This window comes from Polychytrium aggregatum (genome assembly GCF_025602895.1).
Source record: "Polychytrium aggregatum strain JEL109 chromosome Unknown BJ171scaffold_14, whole genome shotgun sequence".
In the NCBI taxonomy this organism is placed as follows: domain Eukaryota; kingdom Fungi; phylum Chytridiomycota; class Chytridiomycetes; order Polychytriales; genus Polychytrium; species Polychytrium aggregatum.
In genome coordinates, this window is record NW_026516216.1 from 435,976 (window position 1) to 457,344 (window position 21,369).

General features: G+C 57.2%; 5 protein-coding genes across 5 annotated transcripts; 2 read left to right on the forward strand and 3 right to left on the reverse strand.

The window, feature by feature from the left end:
- Nucleotides 1-261: 261 nt before the first annotated feature.
- Nucleotides 262-2,545, reverse strand: BJ171DRAFT_62987 (uncharacterized protein). The gene is made up of 3 exons (XM_053115606.1): nucleotides 1,854-2,545; nucleotides 1,112-1,713; nucleotides 262-961 (listed from the first exon to the last, which is right to left on the reverse strand). Exons 1-3 carry the CDS (start codon nucleotides 2,497-2,499, stop codon nucleotides 353-355), a joined length of 1,857 nt encoding a protein of 618 aa, XP_052967656.1. The 5' UTR covers nucleotides 2,500-2,545; the 3' UTR covers nucleotides 262-352.
- Nucleotides 2,546-3,530: 985 nt separating this feature from the next.
- Nucleotides 3,531-10,424, forward strand: BJ171DRAFT_423031 (uncharacterized protein; the record flags this gene model as incomplete). Its single annotated transcript, XM_053107576.1, has 6 exons — nucleotides 3,531-4,471; nucleotides 5,361-6,297; nucleotides 6,361-7,038; nucleotides 7,219-8,277; nucleotides 8,338-9,694; nucleotides 9,808-10,424. The coding sequence occupies 6 exons, from the start codon at nucleotides 3,531-3,533 to the stop codon at nucleotides 10,422-10,424; spliced, it is 5,589 nt and encodes a 1,862-aa protein (XP_052967657.1).
- An 878-nt stretch (nucleotides 10,425-11,302) lies between these two features.
- On the reverse strand, nucleotides 11,303-13,141 carry BJ171DRAFT_598251 (uncharacterized protein). Its single transcript, XM_053114825.1, has one exon. The coding sequence runs from the start codon at nucleotides 13,086-13,088 to the stop codon at nucleotides 11,511-11,513; it is 1,578 nt and encodes a 525-aa protein (XP_052967658.1). The 5' UTR covers nucleotides 13,089-13,141; the 3' UTR covers nucleotides 11,303-11,510.
- A 912-nt stretch (nucleotides 13,142-14,053) lies between these two features.
- On the forward strand, nucleotides 14,054-16,190 carry BJ171DRAFT_500818 (uncharacterized protein; the record flags this gene model as incomplete). The annotated part of the gene is made up of 1 exon (XM_053110613.1): nucleotides 14,054-16,190. A coding segment is annotated over one exon (1,941 nt), but the record flags the coding sequence as incomplete, so codon positions are not given.
- Nucleotides 16,191-16,690: 500 nt separating this feature from the next.
- Nucleotides 16,691-17,850, reverse strand: BJ171DRAFT_615032 (uncharacterized protein; the record flags this gene model as incomplete). The annotated part of the gene is made up of 2 exons (XM_053115321.1): nucleotides 16,691-17,764; nucleotides 17,800-17,850. The coding sequence occupies 2 exons, from the start codon at nucleotides 17,848-17,850 to the stop codon at nucleotides 16,691-16,693; spliced, it is 1,125 nt and encodes a 374-aa protein (XP_052967660.1).
- Between the last annotated feature and the right edge of the window lie 3,519 nt (nucleotides 17,851-21,369).

A 21,369-nucleotide genomic window follows, 5' to 3' on the forward strand; every position in this document is an offset into this window, starting at 1 on the left:
CTGCGATATCTACTGGATACAACGGACATGGTTCGAAAGATCAAGGAAGGGGAGCAATGGGGGCAAGAGGGAAGGAAGCGGGAACGAAAGAGAGAGAAAGCGGAGAAGAAAGGAAGGAAGAAATAGGAACAAGAAAGTGCCCACAACGCTTGCAGACCAAATCCAAATGAGATGGTGGCCATGGCACTACCAAACCATGCATCGGCGCTTGACTTCACTGGGTGGAGGGAGGAAGTGGACGGGGTAGTTAAAGGGTCGCATCGGTGGTGGTAGTAGCACTGGTGGTGGTGGCGGTGGTGGCGGCGGCGGTGGTGGTTGTGCAAAAATGGGGCTTTGTCTTCACCCTTGGAGCTCAAGACCAGGCATTGTGCGATGCAAGGTCCAGATCCGAGAATCGGGCTGTCGTTGTCGGGACAGACCAGGCATCGGAGGCAGGAGGGAGCTGTGGGTCGCTGCGGCTCGGGTCCAGGGCATCCATGGTTGCTGCTGCGCTATTGACGGGCGGCGCTGGGAGAAGCTCATCACCCCAGCCCGAGAATGACCCAGTCTGGGCGGGTTTGAAGCCCTGGGTGTGAGGTACCGACGGTGCAGCCGCGAAGCCTTCCTCTTCCTCTTCGCCGACCGAGTTGAGGGCGGACGAGGAAAAGGTGGTCAGGGGCCGTTGAGGCGGTTGTGTGGGCGAAGATGCTGGCGAGTGAGTGTTGGGCGCGCCAGCGAATGCAGGTGTGCTGTTTCCAGGCTGCGGCGACATATGCCCTCCTTGGAGCATGCTGTTGCGCTTGAGGAACAGCGAGGCCGAGGACGACGGGGAGAGAGATGTGTTGGCGGGCTCGGTGGGTCCGGTTGTCGAGGCCGTAGAGCTGGTGGTGGATGTGGAGCTTCGGCGAGGCACGGTTGAGTTCAGACGTGTCGAGAGTAGCTCCCTCCAAAAGTCGGACTGGTCCACAGTCAGGGCCTTGAACTGTTGGGGACAGAGGCGATATCGAAGCAGTGGTCAGAATGCGCAGCGATGCAGGTGGACGTGCGAGACATTGCCTCACATGCAGCATCACAGAGTGATGTGACATGGAATTGCGGTGGCGGCATGGGGAGTGAGCCCCCGGACACTTACCCGGTACTTGTCCGAGCCAAAGACACGGCCGGATTTGATTTGGACGGCGATCTCGCCAGATTCGCGGTCCGATGGGCTGGACGGAAGGATGGTCGAATCCGGCAGATAGTATCCCATCTCGTAGTCGCCCAGCTCCTTCTCCTTTCCACCGTTTGAGAAGCCGTGGAGGAAGCCCGAGGCCGTGAGAACATAGTATCCGGCGCGCCACTGGCCCTTCTGGAGAATCTTGGACTCGTAGCGCTGCAGCACGCCCTCGTGGACGACCTGGACGGCGGCATCCTCGATCTCGGCAGGCAAGGGGATGTCGCTTTCTTTGAGCAAGGGGTTCGAGCCCGTGTCGAGAATGACGTCGGCGTTGCGGGTCTTGAATTGGCTCCAGTCCGAGTCGGAGCTGATTTGGTTCAGCGAAGCAAGGCCGACGTTGAGCAGATCGCGGTTGGTGACGAGATCGTTCAGGCTGGCCTCCTGGAACTTTGTCAGACAGGCACGCAGGTGCTGGACCAGGGTCTTTTCAAAGATGGCGAAGGACTGCTCTTGCTTGGCGAGGCCGGACCGATAGTGCTCCTGCTTGTGGATGCAGAGGCGGATGTGGCGGAGGACGTCTGGTCGATGCAAAGCAGGTCAGCGCTGCGTCGAGAGAACGGCTGCAAATCAGGCCGCGGTGTGCGATTCGGATGTTCCTGTGGTCCAGCCGCCATACGGGACGATGCCGCTGGATGCCTCGTCGACAGCGGCGTCCTACCTTGCTTGGCGATAAAGGGATCGCGCGGGGCCTCTTTCCCATGGCCGAGGGTGATTTGCGGCGGGGCGCCGACGCTGCCGCCCAGGATCCAATAGTGGCGAGCCAGACTCGCAGAGAGCAACATGAGCAGCCTGGGCAGGGCTTCTCGATCCCGCAGCAGCTCCTTGTCGAGGGAGCCCCACTCGGCCTGGACCGAGTCGAGCTTCTTTTTGACGTCGTTCAGCAGGGCCTTGAGGTTCGGGAGGGTCTCGGTCTCGATCAGGCTGGCGGAGGCGAGCTGGAGATTGGCAATGTGCAGCTGGGCCTCGAACACGGTTTGGAAGACGGAGCGGAAGGACTCGTCGGGGGCAAAGACATCGACGTCCTGCACAGAGCGGACGGGCTCCATGACGTGCTGCAGCGACTTTGAGAAGGCCTCGGCCATGCGCTTCTGCGACTCGGAGACGAGCTCAAAGTGGGCGATGAGCTTCTTCAGCAGAACCTGCCAGCCGGCGAGGCGGTCGGTGTAGCGGTCCGAGCAGGAGAGCGGCACGGGGTTGAGGTCGGCCTGGGGCGATGGGGAGGCCACGGCGAGGGCGGTGGGCTCTGTGGACGGCGACGACGGGGCGGGACTGTTCTGGGGTGGGTTCATCGAGGCACCTATCATGGTAGCAGCAGACGGCCTTGCCAGGGAGGCGACGATCGGGCAAAGGTTGATCGAGGAAGAGGATCGGATGAGAGGCAGAGCCAAAGAGGGATCAAAGACCAGCCAAGACGGTGTGTGTGTGTGTGTGCGGCACAGAGACTGCGCGGCGATGGCTTGTTGGAGGGGAGGTGGCGCTGCAGCACACGGGACAACGGGCGCAAGGGCTGTGTGACGGGCGCGGTCGAAAATAGCCAGGGTTCGCAGGACAACGGGCAGGACTGCAGTATCAGTCTCGTTGCGGGTGGTGGGAATTGCCTTCCCTGATGCTGCGAGCAGATGCGGGAGGGGGGGGGCGAGAGCGTGCGTCCAGTCCCGGGAGACTGCGAACGGCCGAGTTCGTCGGGGAGTTCGATCAGAACTATTGTCTGTTTGAAGACATGGACGAATGCGATCTGTCGGACTGAGATCCTCGCTCGATCCACAACCCCAGAGTGGTGCTGCTGTTGCCCGTGCAGATGACACCGATCTCTGGGCATCACTCGATCCGTACTCGATCCGTACTCGATCCGTACTGAATCCCGTACTTGATTCCGTACTTGATTCCGCACTCGATCCCGTACTTGATTCCGCACTCGATCCCGTACTTGATTCCGCACCCATCAAGCACGGGCTGTTGCGCGAGCCGCTCAGCAACGCCGCGTGTCCGTTTCGTTCTGGTCTTCCGCCTGCCGCCGCGGATCCTTGGCTTGGCCTTCATCGCAGCTCATCCATCGGCCTCCTTCCGTCCATCGGCCCCGTTCCGTCCATCGCCCTCGCATCAGGGCATCTTCCTTCGCTCTGCCAGGCAAGTGCATATCCCTTGCAGAACTTGCCGCCTGATATTTTCCGGTCTGGACAGTCCGCCCCTGGCCCGATCGTGCGCTCTGGCCTGCTCGCCGTTCGCTTCTGCCGCACCCCCCCCTTTTCCACGTCCTTACCGCCATCTATCGCGAATCTCCCCAGGCCGTCGTTGTTAGCCTCGAATCTCGCAAGGCCGCTCGCCGCGCCTCGTTATGGAGTCGTTTCCTCTCATCAAGTCTTCGCTGGAGCGGCTCCTCCACGAGCTGCCCTCTCCCAGACACAACAGCCTGCAGCAGGAGCTCAAGACCCAGCTGATTAATGCCATCCACCACTTTCCTGCCGCTCCGCTTTCGCCCGACCATCCGCTCTTTGGCAAAAACAACCCTGCCGACCACTACTGGCCCGCCCTCAAGCTCGCCTGCCACTCGTCCAACATTGCCAGGGTGCGCGAGGTGGCCCTCGACTCGATCCAGAAGCTCATCGCCCACAACCTCCTGAGGGGCTCGCTTCCGCTGGATCCGGCCCAGGCTGAGGCCATCTTTCCTGCTGCCTCGCCCGCTTCGGCGTCGACCCCGGCCCTGGCAACTCCCATCGTGAAGCGCCCGCCTGCCGGCGACAACGACCTCTCTCATCTCGCAGGATATGCCACTCCTCCCGTCGTCGGCTCGCCCTTGCCGGTCCACAAAAAGCTGTCGATCGTCCAGTCGCCGACATCAGGCCCGCCGCCGTCTCTGCAGGCGACACCCTCTCCAACACCATCGTCGCCGCCTCCTGCTGGAGCCATCCCAGCACCCGCGCCTGCAGAGGGAAGCGCACAGGTCCTGCCGACTGCCGCCCAAAAGTATCAGATCGACGACATTGTCCACACCGTCTGCACATCGTTCACGGGCCCTCAGACCGAGGAGCCTATTCAGCTGCAGATCCTCAAGGTCCTGCTCACCACCGTCACCTCGACCACATGTGAGGTCCACGAGCTGTCCCTCCTCAAGGCCGTTCAAACGTGCTTCAACATCTACCTGTATTCCAAGAACCAGACCAACCAAATCACTGCCAAGGCGTCGCTCACCCAGATGCTGCACATTGTGTTCTCTCGCATGGAAAACTATGCCCAAGTGCTGACCGAGTCTGCCCAGGCAATCCCCGATCTCCTGGTGTCGTCCGACCACGATGCGACCTCGGCTGCTTCTCACGCTGCGACCGAGCATCTGTCTGTCTCCAACGACGACTTGTCTGCTTCTCCGCGAGCAGAGAAAGCCTCTGCCCCTGTGATCCCGGAATTGCCCGAGGAGCAGCACGCCCCAGCAACAAACGGGCCCGAGCCTATCCCGATGAATGTCGATGGAGGTGCGGGTCTGCCATCGGACGAAGCGACCACTGGTCTGACCGCAGAGTCCCCCAATGCGACCCAGCCGGATGATCGCCAAGGCGCTGATGTCGCTGGTCATGAGACCCAAAACACAGGCAGCGAGCCGGTCGTCTCTCACGAGGCTGCACTTGACACTGGTGCTGCTCAAGCCGAGGCTGCAGACTCGAGTGTGCACCCCGACGCCGAACCAGGTATTCCCAGCATTCGTGCCTGCTGTCTCATTGCCATGGCGCTGTCGTGGTAGATCGGATCAACGACGCGGCGTCCCGTCGGTGGTCCGTTGTCTGGGATTGCTTCGTGTCTAACCATGTCACTCACGATGCGCCCTTCCGCCTTTCCTCTGCGTAGAGTCGTCCGCCACCCCCGTGCAAGATTCGCTCGATGCCAAAGTGACCAGCGATACCCAGAACCCCTACGATCCCACCATCGTCTACTACAACGAGCTGCTCCGCAAGGACGTTTTTCTTACCTTCCGCCTGCTCTGTCGGCTCTCGCTCGCGGCCGACCACCCCAGCGACGGTTCGCACCAGAATGCCAGCATCGCCCAGGCTGCTGCTCTGCCGATCGACGAGCTCTCTCAGCAATGCATCCGCGCTCGCTTGCTTGCGCTCGAGCTGATTCTCTCCATGATCACAAACTGCGGCCCTGTGCTCCAGTCCGATGAGTTGTACGTGAGCCTCATCCGCCAGTCGCTCTGCATCTCCATCTCGCGCAACGCCATCACCACCAACCCGATGCTCTTTGAGCTCTCGCTCTCAATCTTTCTCCTGGTGATCCGGTTCTATCGGTCGCAGCTCAAGGTCGAGATCGAGTCGCTACTCAAGTGTGTGTACATCCACATCCTCGAGATGGGCAACTCGACCTACAAGCAAAAGAGCATGGTCCTGCAGGGCCTTCTCAAGATCTGCGAGAGCCCACAGACCCTCACCGACCTCTACATCAACTACGACTGCGATCTGGCCATGACTTCCATCTTTGAGACGATCATCAACGCCTGCGCCCGTGTTGCTCAAGGCCGCGACGTTGGCGCTGCTGAAGGATCCGGCTCATCGGCAGCCACCTCGAGCTCGACGACATCCACCTCGCGCGGCGGGCTCATTGGCTTTGCTGCCAGTGCCGCCGGACTCGACACCAAGGCTGATTTGATCCGCGCCCAGGAGAAGCGCATCCGGCTGCGTGGGCTGTGCTGTCTGATGGCTGTCGTGAACTCGCTTGTTGACTGGTGCCAGGAACTCGATCCCTCCATCCCTTTGGTCGGCTCGGGTGGGAAGATTCGCCCCAACTCTGCCTCGACCGCGGCTTCTGTGCCGCCAGCGGACTCGTCGCAGCGGCTGTCCATCTCCAGCAACGTCTCTGACGCAAATCGCGCCCGATCTGGCAGCGAGGTCTCCGAGCAGCCCTCCCGTCTCGTGGCCCAGCCCCGGCCATCAATCGCAGTCGACGCTGACGGCAGCAAGCCCAAGACCTTCCAGGAGGCACTTGCGCCCGAGAACCAGGCGAATCCCTACATAGTCAAGCGACATCCCCTGCAAACGGTATCGATGGCGCACCAGGCGGCCACTCAGCTCTATGCCAACAACCCAAGCGTAACGTCGCTGACATCGAGCTCGAACGTGCCCACCGGATCGGGCACCCTGAACGAGGATGGCACCGAGGCACCAACCACGTCGCTGCAGATTGACTCGCTGACGCTCCGCAAGCAGCTGATGAAGCAGTGCATCACTCTGTTTAACCAAAAGCCCGAGAAGGGAATTGACATGCTGGTCGAGCACGGCTTTGTCGAGCGCGACCCTGTTTCGATTGCACGACTGCTGCACTCGACTTCGGAGCTCAGCAAGTCTGCCATCGGCGACTACCTGGGCGAGGGCGACGCCTTCAATGTCAAGACGATGCACGCCTTTGTCGACTATTTGGACTTTGAGGACATGGACTTTGTCTCAGCCCTGCGTCAATTCTTGCAGTCGTTCCGGCTACCAGGCGAGGCCCAAAAGATCAGCCGATACATGGAAAAGTTTGCCGACCGCTACTGCGAGACCAACCCACAGGTCTTTGCCAAGGCCGACACAGCCTACACCCTGTCGTACTCGATCATCATGCTCAACGTCGACCAGCACTCGGAGAAGATCAAGGTGCGCATGGACAAGGCTGCCTTTATCAAGAACAATCGCGGCATCAACGACGGCGCAGACCTGTCGGACGAGTATCTGAGCTCCATCTTTGACAACATCAGCGGCAACGAGATCATCCTGGAGGAGGAACATGCCGGTCAGATCAACGCCATGGCGATCGGGCTTGGAGCCGGCGACCTGAACGACCGTCAGCGCATGGAGCTCTACCGCAAGGAGATTGCGATCGTCTCCAAGAAGAGCCAGCAGGCCCTGATGAAGGGTCTGGACGGCAACAAGGGCGCCATGCGGGATGTGGCTCCGTTCCAGAGCGCCACGCTTCCCGAGGTGGCCCGACCCATGTTTGGCGTCGCATCCTGGCCGCTGATGGCCACCTTCTCGCTCCTCTTTGAAGCGGCCAACGCCGAGGAGGAGGAGGCCGAGTTCCAGGCCAACGCGACGCCCAAGGTCACAGATCTGTGTCTCCAGGGTTTTGCCGGGTCGATCCGAATCGCCAGCCTGTTCAAGATGGAGACGGAGCGCGACGCCTTTGTGACGTCGCTTTGCAAGCTCACTGGCCTGACACACGTCGTGGATCTGAACAGCAAGAACATCAAGGCCGTCAAGACGCTGATTGCCCTGGCCAACTCTCTGGGCGAGTACCTCGAGAGCTCGTGGACGCAGATCCTCAAGATTGTCTCGCAGCTGGAACGCCTGCAGTCCGGTTCGGTGCTCGGCCATGCAACTCTGCCAACGAGCGCCAGCACAGGGGGCGGCCTCATGAACCTGGCTCGCAAGTCCATCTCGGGCGAGTCGCGCAAGATGGACGCCTCAGGTGCCCCTGGCGGATTCAACCCTGCCGCCGAGGGCTACGGGCTGGCTACAGCTTCGGGCAAACCCAATCCGGCCTTGGAAAAGATGATCGTGGAGCTGCAGCAGCAGTCCCTGATCGTTGCCGTCGACCGCATCTTTAGCTCAACCACGAAACTGTCGGTCACGGCGCTGGTGCACTTTTTCCGCTGCCTGTGCATCGTCTCGGCCGAGGAGGTTGGGCTCGAGAGCACCCAAGCTAGCGCCAGCTCGCAGCCGGCCATGACCGTAGCCCTCGTTGGGCCGCTGCGCATGTATCTCCTGCAGAAGATTGTCGAGATCTCGTACTACAACGTGAATCGCATCCGGTTCGAGTGGACCCAGATCTGGAAGATCCTGCAGCCCCACTTCAACGCCCTGGCCTGTCACTCGTCCAACCAGGTGGCCGTCTTTGCGATCGATTCGCTGCGGCAGCTCAACATGAAGTTCCTGGAGCGCGAGGAGCTGGGGCACTACTCGACCCAGAGCGAGTTCCTCAAGAGTTTCGAGTACATTGTCAAGTATAACCCGCGTCATAATATCCGCGAGCTGATCGTGTCGACACTGTCGCAGATGATCCATCTGAGGGCCAGCAGCATCCGTTCGGGCTGGAAAACCATCTTTGTGGTCTTTTCCAGGGTCGCCCAGCGCCAGGCCGCGCATTCGGAGGAGCCGCACCAGCACGACACCAGCGGTCAGTCCATATCCAAGGACGAGGAGCGCCTGATCACGCTGTCGTTCGAGACGCTGCAGTCGGTCTACCTCAGCTACTTTGACTATGTCGTGCTCGCGCCCGGTGCCTATGTCGACTATGTCGCGTGTCTCGCCGAGTTTGTGCTCCTTCCCGGCGTCGGCAAGATTCACGAAGAAGTGGTTCTGGGCAGCACCGATCTGCTGCAGCAGTGTCTCGAGCGGCTCGTGCATCTCGCACAGGAGGGCAAGGACATCTCTCCGGCCCACACTCACCAGGCAGCAGCAAGCGCCATCGCAAACAAGCAGCGCAAGTCAAGTGTCCGGTCGATCAGCGGGGACTACCAGCATCTTGTGACGCCCAACGCCTCCTCGACCCGGACGCCGTCGCAGCCTTACTTCAACGCCAACGGCACCATATCCGAGGAGCACTTTTTCCTCAAGTGGTTCCCGGTGCTGACGACCTTGACGCGCATCATCACAGACTCGACCAGCGGGCAGGTCCGCACCAAGACCACCGACATTCTCTTTGACACCCTCAAAAACAGCGGCGAGTACTTTGAGCCGTCGTTCTGGAAGAAGATCCACCGGGGTGTGCTCCTGCCGATCTTTGAAGACCTGCGGGAGACCAAGGCCCAGGGCTCGAACGGCAGCGCGCGCAACTCGGTCGCCGTGGTGAGCCGCGAGGCCAACTATGCCGTGTGGATCTATGGTCTGCGCATGCTCGTGGACCTGTATTCGATCTACTTTGATGCGCTGATGGGCCAGCAGGACAAGGGAGTGATCAAGAGCACCTTTGAGTTGATCAACTCGATGATGTGTCGCAAGGACGAGAAGCTGTCGACCACGGGCCAGATCTGCTTGAACCAGCTCCTCCGTACCAACATTGGCAAGCTCCCGCGGCTGCAGCAGGCCGACGGCGGCCGGACCGACAGCTGGGAGCTCATCACATCGTGTCTCGAGGAGTGTTTCCGACAGACCACCCCGGCAGAGCTGTTGAACTGTGTGTATCCCTCCAAGAGCGGCGTCATGGTGCAGTCGAGTCAGAGCTCTCTCGACCCCGACGACAGCCGCGAAACGATAGACACGCCATCGCATCCTCGGGAGAGCATCGGTGCATCCCAAAATGGTGCAACGACGATCCAGGGACGCACCCAACTTCAGAGCTTGGAGCTCACGCAGCAGCGTGGCAACCGAGTCGCTATCGAGGCAGCAGATGTCAACGGCGGCATCGGAATCCCGCTGAGCGCCCTAGATTTTGGCCACACCATCATCAAGTGCAGCATCCACCTCGAGCTGATCCAGAGCATCCGCGACATTGCGCTGAGCCCCATCTTGAACGTGAACGAGGACACCCACGGTATGTGTGGAGAGGCTGTGGAGAGAATGGCCGATCGTTGCCTGTTCATGTCATGGCACCATGGCCCAGATTCCTGTGCCTGAGACCTTTGCTGACAATGCCACAACTTGCTCGAACAGACAATTCTGCCAATCCCGATGTGTTCATCAATCTGATCCCAGCAACCTTCCGCTCGCGCTGGATCGGCGTCATGTACAACTCGTATTGCTTTGCCCGGACGTTCAACGCCAACGTCGAACTCCGTCACGCCCTGCTTCGAAGCGGATTGATCAGCAACCTGCCCAACTTGACCAAGCAAGAGACAATCTCCGAGTCGACATACATCCGGATGCTCTTTGCTGTCTATAGGTTCTGCGGCGACGACGATGGCGAGGGCACCGAGATCCTGAACAGCCTAGTTGGCGAGTCGATGGATGTGATGCAGCGCTTCGCCGATATGGTTGCGGACCAATCCAAGTTCAAGCGCGACATTACCATGTGGAGCTCTGTGGTCATTATCATCTTCCAGGAACTGCTGGCGACCAAGCAAAAATGCCACTGGAGATCATCAATGACAGTGGACGTGGCACCTGGAGAGGACCACATGCGACCGGCCGAGTCTGGCCTCAGGCTCAAGGCACTTTTGCCAGAGGTGTATCGAGTGGCCATCGAGTGCATCGCGATCGACAATGCCGATGTCCGTGTGGCGCTGGTGGAGTTCATGCGCGGCACGATCGATCTGTTTGTTCTGCATTAGCCTTTGATAAACGATGAGGAATGAGTCCTGAGTGGCATCACACCCTTGTCAGAGGCGAGCGGGTCCGGGATCGACCAGGGGCAGGGGCTGTGGGGAATTGAGTGCATCCAAAAGGTGTGACGATCGCTGGGACTTGAGCATATTGATGGATATGTGGTGGGTCTAATGTAGAAGGAGCCAGAGGAACGGGCAATACCGATGGGATCCCAACAGAGCGGAGCACAGTGCTGATCCATGTTCGACGATGTGAAGATCCAAGTCGTCAGCAAGAGCCGTCGGTCCAATCCGGTCTGGCTGCAGAAGGGACTGATCCAAGGATCGGTGCTGAGCCCGCTGATGTTCAGCGTGTTCATCGACGACCTCCCTGGGAAACTCCGGGCAGACGGTGGAACGACCCTAACCACCACCCGAGGACGAGCCGTCCAGGTCAACTCACTGTGGTTTGCCGACGATGGGGTGCTCATCTGCCGCCCCAACCAGACCCAGCGCCTCCTCGACATCTGCGAGGCCCACAGCATCGAGAATCGATACCAGTTCTCGCCCCCGAAGTGCGAGGCGATGTTCACCGAACAGCACCCAGAGAAGGATGCCAAGGTGTACCTGTACGGCAAGGAGCTGCCAGTCGCCAAGGAGTTCCGGTACCTCGGAGCCATCGTCGACATCAACGGCTTCAGGATGGACCGCCAGATCCAGAACCTCACCCACAAGGCTAGAGGTGCCGCCGACAAGCTGGTGAAGCACGGAATGAGCTTGGGTCGATACTCGGCCAAGACGGTGACGAGGGTGTTCAAGACCTTCGTTCGGCCCATGCTCGAGTATGGACTGACCCTCAAAGTGCTCACGAAGCAGCAAGCCGTGATACTCAGACGAGCACAGATGCACTATTTGTATATTGGGTGTATTGGATGTATTGAATGCCAAATACAACAGCACTCGGCTATTGCTGCTTTATCCGGGCCACTTTGCAAGTCCACTTATTGGTTTCATTGTGTTTGCGATGTGATGGCGGTGCAGTTTGCTTGTCTGTTTGCATGTTCAATGCTGCCACTTGGTTGTTTGGGAGTGGGACTCGGAGGAAATCGGGGGTCACGGCCATTTTCCGAGGTCCTTGAGGCTGTCGATGGCCCATTGGTAATCCTGGTCGGCGGACTTGCGGTACCAAGAGGCGGCGGTGTCGATGTGCTCGGGAACACCACGGCCAAGTTGGTAGCATTCACCAAGTGAATATTGTCCGCATCGATTGCCCTGCTCGGCCGACTTGCGATACCACTCGACTGCCTTGGTGTAGTCCTTGGTGACTCCATATCTAAAATAGTAGCACACACCAACCATCCACTGCCCATACGAGTTGTCTTGCTTGGCCGACTTGCTGAACCACTCGAATGCCTTCTTGAAGTCCTTCGATACACCCCCATCACTACGGTAGCACTCTCCCATCCACAACTGGCTGTCGCTGTGGCCTTCATTGGCGAGTTGCTCAATGATGCCCGCTGCCTTCTCCTGGTCTTGGATGGTTCCGAATCCGTTGACAAGACACAAAGCCATCAAGTGTCTGCAGAGCCAGTCACGGTCCGATCCAAGGTGGCAGAGATGGAAGAACTTGCATGCTGCGGCTGAGTCAGACTTGATGTTGTTCCACATCGATGCAAGACACTCATCTTCCCCCAGCTTGAACGCATCCGATTGGTTGTCGCGGATGATCTTGACACCCTTTTGTTTGTCGAGCTGGGTACCACGGCCAAGATAGTGCATCCACCCGACCATGTGCGTGGCGATGGTCTTGATGACTGGGTTGGTGGACTGGGTGCTCACTTCCTGCCAGTGGGTGAGGGCATCCACGTCGCTCTGATCGACACCATGGCCGATGAACGAGAACCATCCACGGAGGAAGACAATGTGGAGTCGGCTGTCTTCGTTGCCCTGGTCTGCAGCCTTGGAATACCACTCGATGGCTGTGTTGTAATCTTGATCGACACCTTCGCCGCTCTCGTAGCAGCGACCGAGGGCAACTTGAGCCCAAGAGATTCCTTGTTCAGCATGTCTGTGGTACAACTCGACAGCCTTGGTGTGGTCTCGGTTGACTCCGAATCCGTTGCGATAACACTGGGCCAAGTAGAAGTGGGCCATTGAATGGTTGGCTTCGGCGGCACTCTCAAGATGGTGGAAGATTTGCTGCTTGGTGGTTTGATGCTCGGACCATTTAACTCGGCCTTTGTCGAGATCGACTTGGAGGATCCGCGCCAGGAAATACGATGCGGCAGTATTGCCCTGCTCTGCTTGGGAAACGAGCCAGGATCGGTCGGCTGTGGCTTGATCCTCGCAGTGCAGCGATATGGCGATCTGGTCGCTTGGTGTGAGGCCGATTCGCATCTGTCCATCGGGATTGAATAGCTCCATACTGTGACACGAACTGTGGAAGTGAGCCACCTTGGAGCTCAGGAGAGGACGGGCTCGTTTGCACACTCGAAGCAGGGTCTTGATGGTGTTGTGATCGAGGGCGAGTTGGAAGCTGTCGTTGCAGCAGACGATGGTGAAGATGTCTGGGTTGTGTTCGAGTGAGAGTTGGGTGATATCGGGCCACGACGATGCTGTGCTGGCTTCAGCTTGAATATGATGAGTGGGAGATGACACCGTGTTCGAAGCAGACTCATTCATGTTGGCCATGTTGACGGAGACAGGAAGGAGGCAAGTGGGAGATGGAGATGGACAGGAGAGAGGGAAGCAAGTGGCGAAGCAAACCAGACTCTGGCAAGCCAAATCCTGGCCATCGAATGCACACACACACAAGCCTGGCTCGATCCGTTGGTTTGCTGGCTGGACGCGCTGTAACTCGCATTCTTGTCTGCCAAAATCAGATTCACCTGACACACGACACTCACATCTTGGCCATGTACATGACCGTGCACATCCCCGATCCCTCAAATATTCTCATACCCTTGCATCCCAGAGCACACCTGAACCAATGTCAGCTCGTTGATCGGACGAGAGGGAATCCAGAGGTCGTGTCCAAGATCACTTGTGCGTGGCCCCACCAGAGTGGTATGGTTTTGGGATGACAGTGGGAGGGGGAGTAATATGTCAGATCAGGAACGACAAGCGTGAGAAGGATGTGGTCGAGTGACGAGCAGAGTCGTGACTCAACTGGGAGGAAGTGGAGCACTGGATGAAAATGGAAATGGAGGGTCATCCGTGTCCGAGGACATGGAAGTGAAACTGGGTCGATGGTCGGTGATAGTGAGATGAGAGACCAAGATGAAAGTCAAGTACAAGGGGAGATAGCTTTCCTATTCATAGCAAAGAGTTGACCAGACTCGGTCATGAAATACAAGTATGGCTGAGATTTGTGTGTGAGTGTGGGAGGGTCGACTTGAGGAACAACAATACTGGCCACATGACAACCAGTTGCATTGAATGGTCGAGCGGAATTGCGTCGTTCTTTGATGGGATGGAGAGCGCAGATGTTCGTCGGTCTGCGATGCGCGGGAGTGAGAGCGGGTGCAAGCATGTCAAGTCGAGTACAGGGGAGTCAATGAGGTACATGGTCCGATGGAGAGTAAGTGTGTGTTCACAGATCGCCCAGAACCTCGACTCTTTGGTCAGCGGTTGCAGGCCGACAGGAACAGGCTGGAATAGGCAAAGAACCTGGTGATCGAGTTGCGCTTCTCTTCCAGGTTGAACTCGGCGCGCGGCACAAACTCGTCGGCTCTCGTCAGGAGTATCGCAGGATCAAAGATCCAGAATGGGTCATGGAGTCGCTTGGCCATCCCTGTGGGGAGTGCAAATCGGGTCTGCGACGAGCGAGCGTTGGGGCGGTGGAATGCGTTGATTCATCTTGTTGGCGCTGCGTCTGGAGTTCTGTGTGGATTTTCTGTGCTGGATGAATCAAACAGAAAGGCGCTGGACTTTTTCTCTTTCCCCTCCATCTCGCAGACCACATCCAAGCAAGCCATGCCCAAGCGAGCCAGCACGCAGCCCCCTGCTCCCCGAGGCACCAAGCGTCTCAAGCGCACGATCTGCTACGTCGATGGGTTCGACTGCTCTGGGGTTTCCATGAGCGATCTCGTGGCCACCCAGCCCAACCTCGACCAACTGGCGGAAATCGTGAACGCCTGTGTCATGGAAGGAGACCTGCTCTGGATTCTCGAGCCCCGCGATATCATCAGGCTCATGCGGACCTGTCGCTACATGTTCTGCTTCCTGGCGAGCTTCAAGGCCATCGCCTTTCGCAGATGGATGTCCAAGAACGGGCTCGGGATAATCAGCTCGTCGCTCACAACAGACAGCCTAACCGTCTCGAACCCCTTCGAGATCGGCCTCTTCGACTATGAGGTCAAGAAGGTATTGACTGATCTATTCCCCAAGAGCCCACCCCTCCACGAAAATGTACGATGGCTCCAAACCAGAATCCAGAAGCAAGAAACCCCCGAGCTCCGCGTGCTCGCGAGGAGTGTTGCTGCTCGCATCAAGCTGATCAGGTCGAAATCATCCAAAGATCATTTGCCTGGATTCACCACATACAACATGTCGCAAGCCCTCTTCACAGAGAATCAAGAACTTTCTCAAGGAGGAGACATCTTTGCTTCGCTCGCGATTCTTCACAAAAACATCGTCGATTCCAGGTTTGCCACAGGCAAAGCGACTCTGATGGAAATCATTCGCTTGATCGAAGACAAGGGAAGCATTATTGCGTCTGACATGCTTCTGAGGATCAACGTGGATATTGTGAAGTTGCTTCCTGATTTCCACACCACATACATTGGCGCCGATGTCACCGGCGACTTCTACACACATGCTCTCGCCATCAAGGACGGCAAGCGTAGCTACACAGCTTCCGATCGGCTGCGACACTACTACTTCTTGCAGCGGGCTGCAACAAATGGCGATTCCAGAGCACTCCTCGATCTTGCCCAGATGTTCATGGGCGCTGGTATCAGACAACGCACCACACCCATGCTCGCCGCGGTAACTTCTTTCGACGGCCTCGACCCCTTTGTGGTTTATCGCTGCGGGATGTACATCATGAAAAATGAAGTACTGAAAAAAAGAGTTGCAATACGTTTCTTCGAGTCGATTCAACACCCTGACCTTTTGAGACAGCTTGGAGTCGCATTTTCCAAGCCCCGATACAGGGACCCCAACCCCATCCTCGCACTCTACTGGTTCAAACGAGCTGTTGAATATGGATGCAAAGAATCCGAGACGCACATCCAGGAGCTTCAGAGTCATCCAGAGCACTTTGACATCGCCAACTCTCGAAAGGCAGAGAATTGTCTCTTGAATACCAAGTGCATATGTTCAGAGTCCACATACGATGCTATCCTTCGCATGTTGAACGAAGTCCCCCTTCCACTCCATTTGCGCATTGCGAAATATATCAGAAGTCATGGACATGTCCCTAGGTCCGAAGCAGAATATCAAATGTGGCTCGAGATCAAGAATTCAAGCAATCTGTCGATCGAGCAACAACAAGAGGGACTCATGCTCCTGGCTCAAGCCACGAAGAAGGACCCTCAAAAACATGGTGCGGAATTCGAACAAGAGTACAAGGTTGCGATCCAGACGATGGAATCTGAGAAGAGAACCACGAAACCAGATTCGATGTCGCTGTTCGACATGGGAATGGCACTGTACTCCAAGCCCATTTGCGAACATCGACTGGCGTACATGATGTTCAGGATGGCAGACCGGCTCGGGGATCCCAGGGCACATGGGATGGTCGAGGTCTGTGAGAGAAAGTGGGATGCAGTGGTTCACGACCTCGTGTGAACCATGCCCTTCTACACCCACCCGTTTCGCCATGGTTGTTTTTGGTTTGATGGTGGACAGAGTGGCCGCTCCATCCATCACCGAAGGGTTAATTTTATTTTTTGTTCAAAGTCGATCTTCAAATACATCCGCAAGCCCACTCGAGTGCTCAGAAGCACTGCTTGCAAGTCCACGTGCACCCACCAGCAAACTCAACGCTCGCCTGGAAGAGATATGAGAATACGCGTCAAAATGGGATGAAATGACATGGTACCCTATGTCGATATCACCTTATCTATCAGACGATGTGTTCATCCGAGCACAGGGAGCAAACTCGGAGGTGCCAGGCCACAGAGGCGGGTCTTCCAGTGCAGACCACACCCACTTCTCGTCGAGCCTCAGAGGTTGATCAGCCTCGGGATGAAGATAATGTCGTAGTTGGAACGGAGCCACTTGGCTGCCTTGCGATGGAGATCGTCGACCAGGTCTCGAATTCGCTCGTTCAGCCGGCCAATGGCCCGTCACATCAACTTCTTCTTTCTCCGCTGCTTCTTGGTCAACTTGGCCATCTTGGACTGGACCTTGCCAACACTTCGCTTGAGGTCATTGATCTTGGAGTATCCACTGACATTGGGACTCCAGGCTGTGACCAGCCCAGAGGTGATAAAGTCGCGCACACCAGGATCGACAGAGACAACCCTGAGATCACCTTGAGGAGCTTGGCTTTCGCTCCTCTTGGGTAATGGCTCGGCGACGACAATATACACCTTGTTGGTGCGTGTCTTGATCAGGCGGGTGTCATGGGCCAGGGGGAGAGTGAGTTGCTTGCCTCGCTCGACTCGGTCCTCGGCATTGAGCTTGAAGGGATTGAGTCTGTTCCAGAAGCTGTCCTCCTTGACGATCTTGCCCCAGTGCTTCTTGAGCAGGACACAGGACTCTTGGCTGACCCGTTTCTTGCTCGAGAAGTGCATGTCGAATGGACTGGGGTTGTTGCCTTGGGCTTGCTGGGACAGGTATCGGTGCTGGTTCGAGAACCAGTTCTTGACAAAGTCTCGGACTGCTTCGTCGATGAAATCAGCAGCGACACCCTTCTGACGGATCCAGTGGTCCTTGTCGTAGCAAGACAGGACACCGACTCGCTGTCTCAGGTGTTCCAGGAGGACCGTCTTCTTCTTCTTGGGTGGATGGGGTTTCGGTGGCTCTGGAATCAGGATCTCGCCAAGGCGATTCTTCCACTGCTTGGGATACTGCTTCTGGAGAGCCTTGCGGGCAGCCATGTATGGCTCTCGCTCTCGTTTCCAGACTTGGAGTCGCTCGAGGTCTGCTCGCTGGTGGGATGAACTGACTCTGGCATAGTAGACGACGATCCTGGTTGTGATGGGCTGGGTGAGGCAGAAGACTCGCTCAATGTCTCGCACATTGTAGAGTCTGTGTCGGTTTTCGTTGGGGCGGATGTATCGCACTTTCCCAGCATCGGCCCACTTGGACAGGGTGGATGGGACGAAGCCGAACTGCTTGGTGAGTTTGTGGATGGATATGTATTTTTCATCGCTCATGGCAGACAGGGTTGTTGTCGATGCTGGCCCGTTCTTACCCTTGCCCAAGGAAAAAACAGCCAGAATCAACGCACGTTTTGAACAGGTACTGGCCTGGACGACGAGGATATTCTGCCCCAATTCATGGTGGGCTCATCCTCGTCGTTTCCTCTTGAGCGGCAAGTACAACGGCATTTTTTTTTTTTTTGTTTTGATAGTTGTATATTCAGGAATATTCAACATGCCATCAGTATCGCAGGATACCCGGCAGTGGGTGGCCAAGCTCGCTCATACACCCCTGTTGCGGCCTTCGCCGACTCTCCAGCCCACACGGCGAGCCATGCGGGTGAACACTCCCTCTAATAACTCCCAGAGGGAGTCGCACGTTTCCAGGTCCCTCTCAGGGATGTCGGGGGTTGGTTTATCCAAGTCTCCCTCTAGTATCAACTCGAACCCACTCCAGGGTTTGCTGTGCGGTGTTGGGTCTTGACTTGCCCTCAAGGGAGTGTGAGTTTGTCTGTGGGAGGGGTACTCGGGATTTATCTCGTATCCTGGGGTCTGACCTAGTCCCAAGTCATCGTCGGACTCTGGGATCGGGTCAGTACTTCGTCCTTGGGAGGGCGTGGGAACCACTCTCGGTTCAGGGCCGGGGACTGGATGTCTATTCGTCTCCCTGGCCCGGTTTCGGTCTCGGTTCGGGAGGGAGTCTTGGTTGCCATCAGGGGAGTACTCTGAGCCAGACTCTGAGCCAGACTCTGAGGTTCCTCCCCAGTTCGACCCCGAGGCAAGGTCTGAGCTCGGTTCGGGGTTTTTTTTTTTTTTTTTTTTTGATAGTTGTATATTCAAGAATATTCAACATGCCATCAGTATCGCAGGATACCCGGCAGTGGGTGGCCAAGCTCGCTCATACACCCCTGTTGCGGCCTTCGCCGACTCTCCAGCCCACACGGCGAGCCATGCGGGTGAACACTTCTTCTAATAACTCCCAGAGGGAGTCGCATGTCTCCAAGTCCCGCTCAGGGATGTCGGGGGCTGGTTTCTCCAAGTCCCTCTCTAGTATCAACTCGAACCCACTCCAGGGTTTGCTGTGCGGTGTTGGGTCTTGACTTGCCCTCAAGGGAGTGTGAGTTTGTCTGTGGGAGGGGTACTCGGGATTTATCTCGTATCCTGGGGTCTGACCTAGTCCCAAGTCATCGTCGGACTCTGGGATCGGGTCAGTACTTCGTCCTTGGGAGGGCGTGGGAACCACTCTCGGTTCAGGGCCGGGGACTGGATGTCTATTCGTCTCCCTGGCCCGGTTTCGGTCTCGGTTCGGGAGGGAGTCTTGGTTGCCATCAGGGGAGTACTCTGAGCCAGACTCTGAGACTGACTCTGAGGTTCCTCCCCAGTTCGACCCCGAGGCAAGGTCTGAGCTCGGTTCGGGGTGGTGGGGCTCTAAGTCCACACTCTGGTCGGAGTGAGGTACTAAGTCCCCACCAAGGTCAGAGTGAGGCACTAGGTCCCCACTATGATCGGAGTGGGATACTAAGTCCAAACTCTGGTCAGTGTCCCAGCAGTAGTGTCCTCCACTATCGAGAGACAGTTCGTCAAGCTCGTCCCAGATTGGTCTCGGCGTTGGGTCGGTTCTTACCAAGAAGTCAAAGTCAATGTCGTAGTCTGACACTGAGCTGACTTCAGAGCCAAGGTCCGAGTCCACTTCGGGGCCAGTCAGTCGGAGCCTCCCCATCCGAGCAATCACTCCCGGTAGGGAGCTCCAGAGCCGATCTCGATCATCAAAGTCGTCGTCTACATCAGCATCACTGATGCCAGTGTCATCATCTGTATCCGAGACTATTGATGCGATCAAAAGCCCCGGTCTCTCCCCTCGCTTCCCCACCGAGTGATTATTATTGTTATTGCCATGTCTCTCTCTCCCTGGTGTTTGGGTTCCCACACCAGTGTGCTGCTGTTGCTCTTCTCTATCCTTCTTGGCTTCAAACTCCAGCAAGTCAAGCAGCATGTCTATAGGCCCCACTCCTTCGACTGTGGGTTTGACCCAGCTTGGGTGGGTCCGTGCGAGTTCGTTGACCTTTCTTGCCAAGATGCCTTTGGGTTCGACGCATCTTTGAGCGTGGGAACGGTTAAGGTCTACTTTGATTCCGTTCTTGGAGCACCATTGGCAGGGTCTGCTTCCTCCCTTGGTGTGTCCTGGGAATATCCCAAGTCGCCATCGAATCATTAGCTCGAGGATAGGCTGACTACCTGTGTATCCCTCGGCTCTCCACAGTGCCGACATCGAGGTTGTCGGTGTGCATGCGGCTGTGAGTTGTTGGTCTCGTTTGAACGCTGTCCTCATGTGTTCTGTGAGGATGGCTTCTCGCAGAGGGATCGCCAAGTCGTCCTCTTGGGCAACCTGGGCTCGCTGTCGATGTCGTGCTCGTCCGTTAGCCGGGTCTGGGAATGCTCGAAGATACCTGTTCTTCCGTAGGTCCCGGGCTAGTCGCAGTGTCCACTCTGGGTTGGTGCAGAGTAGTGGTCTATCGGGGTCGAGGAACGGGTGGAACCAGCTCCTTTGTGTCCCTATGGTTTTGTCCTTCTTCCTTAAGGCCGACGCTTCCGTTCCAAGGAAGGCCTCGGTCGCTGTCAATTCAGGATTGGTGTCCTGCCTGGCCATTAGTCGTTGCCAGTGTTTGTCTTGCAACAGCTTGTGTCCAAGGAATTGCTCGCCTGTGAACGGGGGTGAGCGGGTGTTTCTGAGGACGATCGATATCATCTTTGAGTTGTCTGCGATCTCGTCGTCCCATCTTGCCCATGTCTGGAGTGCCAGTATCTTTGCTCGCATCGACATCTTTGGTAGTCCACAGCTGATGTGCATTGCTCCTATCGATGTCCCTGGTCCTGCGCGGAAGAGTGTGCGGAGGGCCGTCATCTGTGCTTCGTCGATACGGTCCTGCTGGTCGCTTGGGAGGAGGTCCAGGGCCAGTCCGTATTCGAGTGTCGGTCTAATGAAGGTCCGATAGACTCTGACAAGCGTCCTTGCCGATGCCGTTCCCAGTCGGGCTCCGACCTTGATCATGTAGTCTGTCGCCATCTTGGTCTTGTCGATCAAGTGGTCGATCTGGCGACTAACTCTGAAACCATCCACATCGATGATCGCACCGAGGTACTTGTATTCTTGGACCTCTGGCAGCTTCTCTCCGTAGAGATAGATGCCATCAGACCGATCGGGGTTTGCGGCCGAGAAGATGGCTTCACACTTCTTGGGTGCGAACCTATACCGATTGTCAATGCTGTGTTGTTCGCAGAGTGCCAGGAGTCTTTGGGTCGATCCCGGGGACCCGATCAGCACTCCGTCGTCTGCGAACCAGAGCGAATTGACTCTGATCGACGACCGGCCGTTGATTCTCAGCTGGACGTCTTGATGTGGGGTTGAGCCTTGGGGTCCGATCTTGTGCCTGAGGATCTCGGGCAGATCGTCAATAAACGCACTGAACAAGAGCGGACTAAGTACCGAACCTTGGATCAGCCCCTTCTGGAGCCACACTGGTTCCGACCGGCGTCCTTTGCTTGCAACTCGGACTTGGGTCCTGTCGAACATTGCCTTCAGGATCCCTAGTGCGATCGGACTGGCGCCTCTCGTTTGGATCTTCTCCCACATGCGTTCTCTCCAGACCGTATCATAGGCT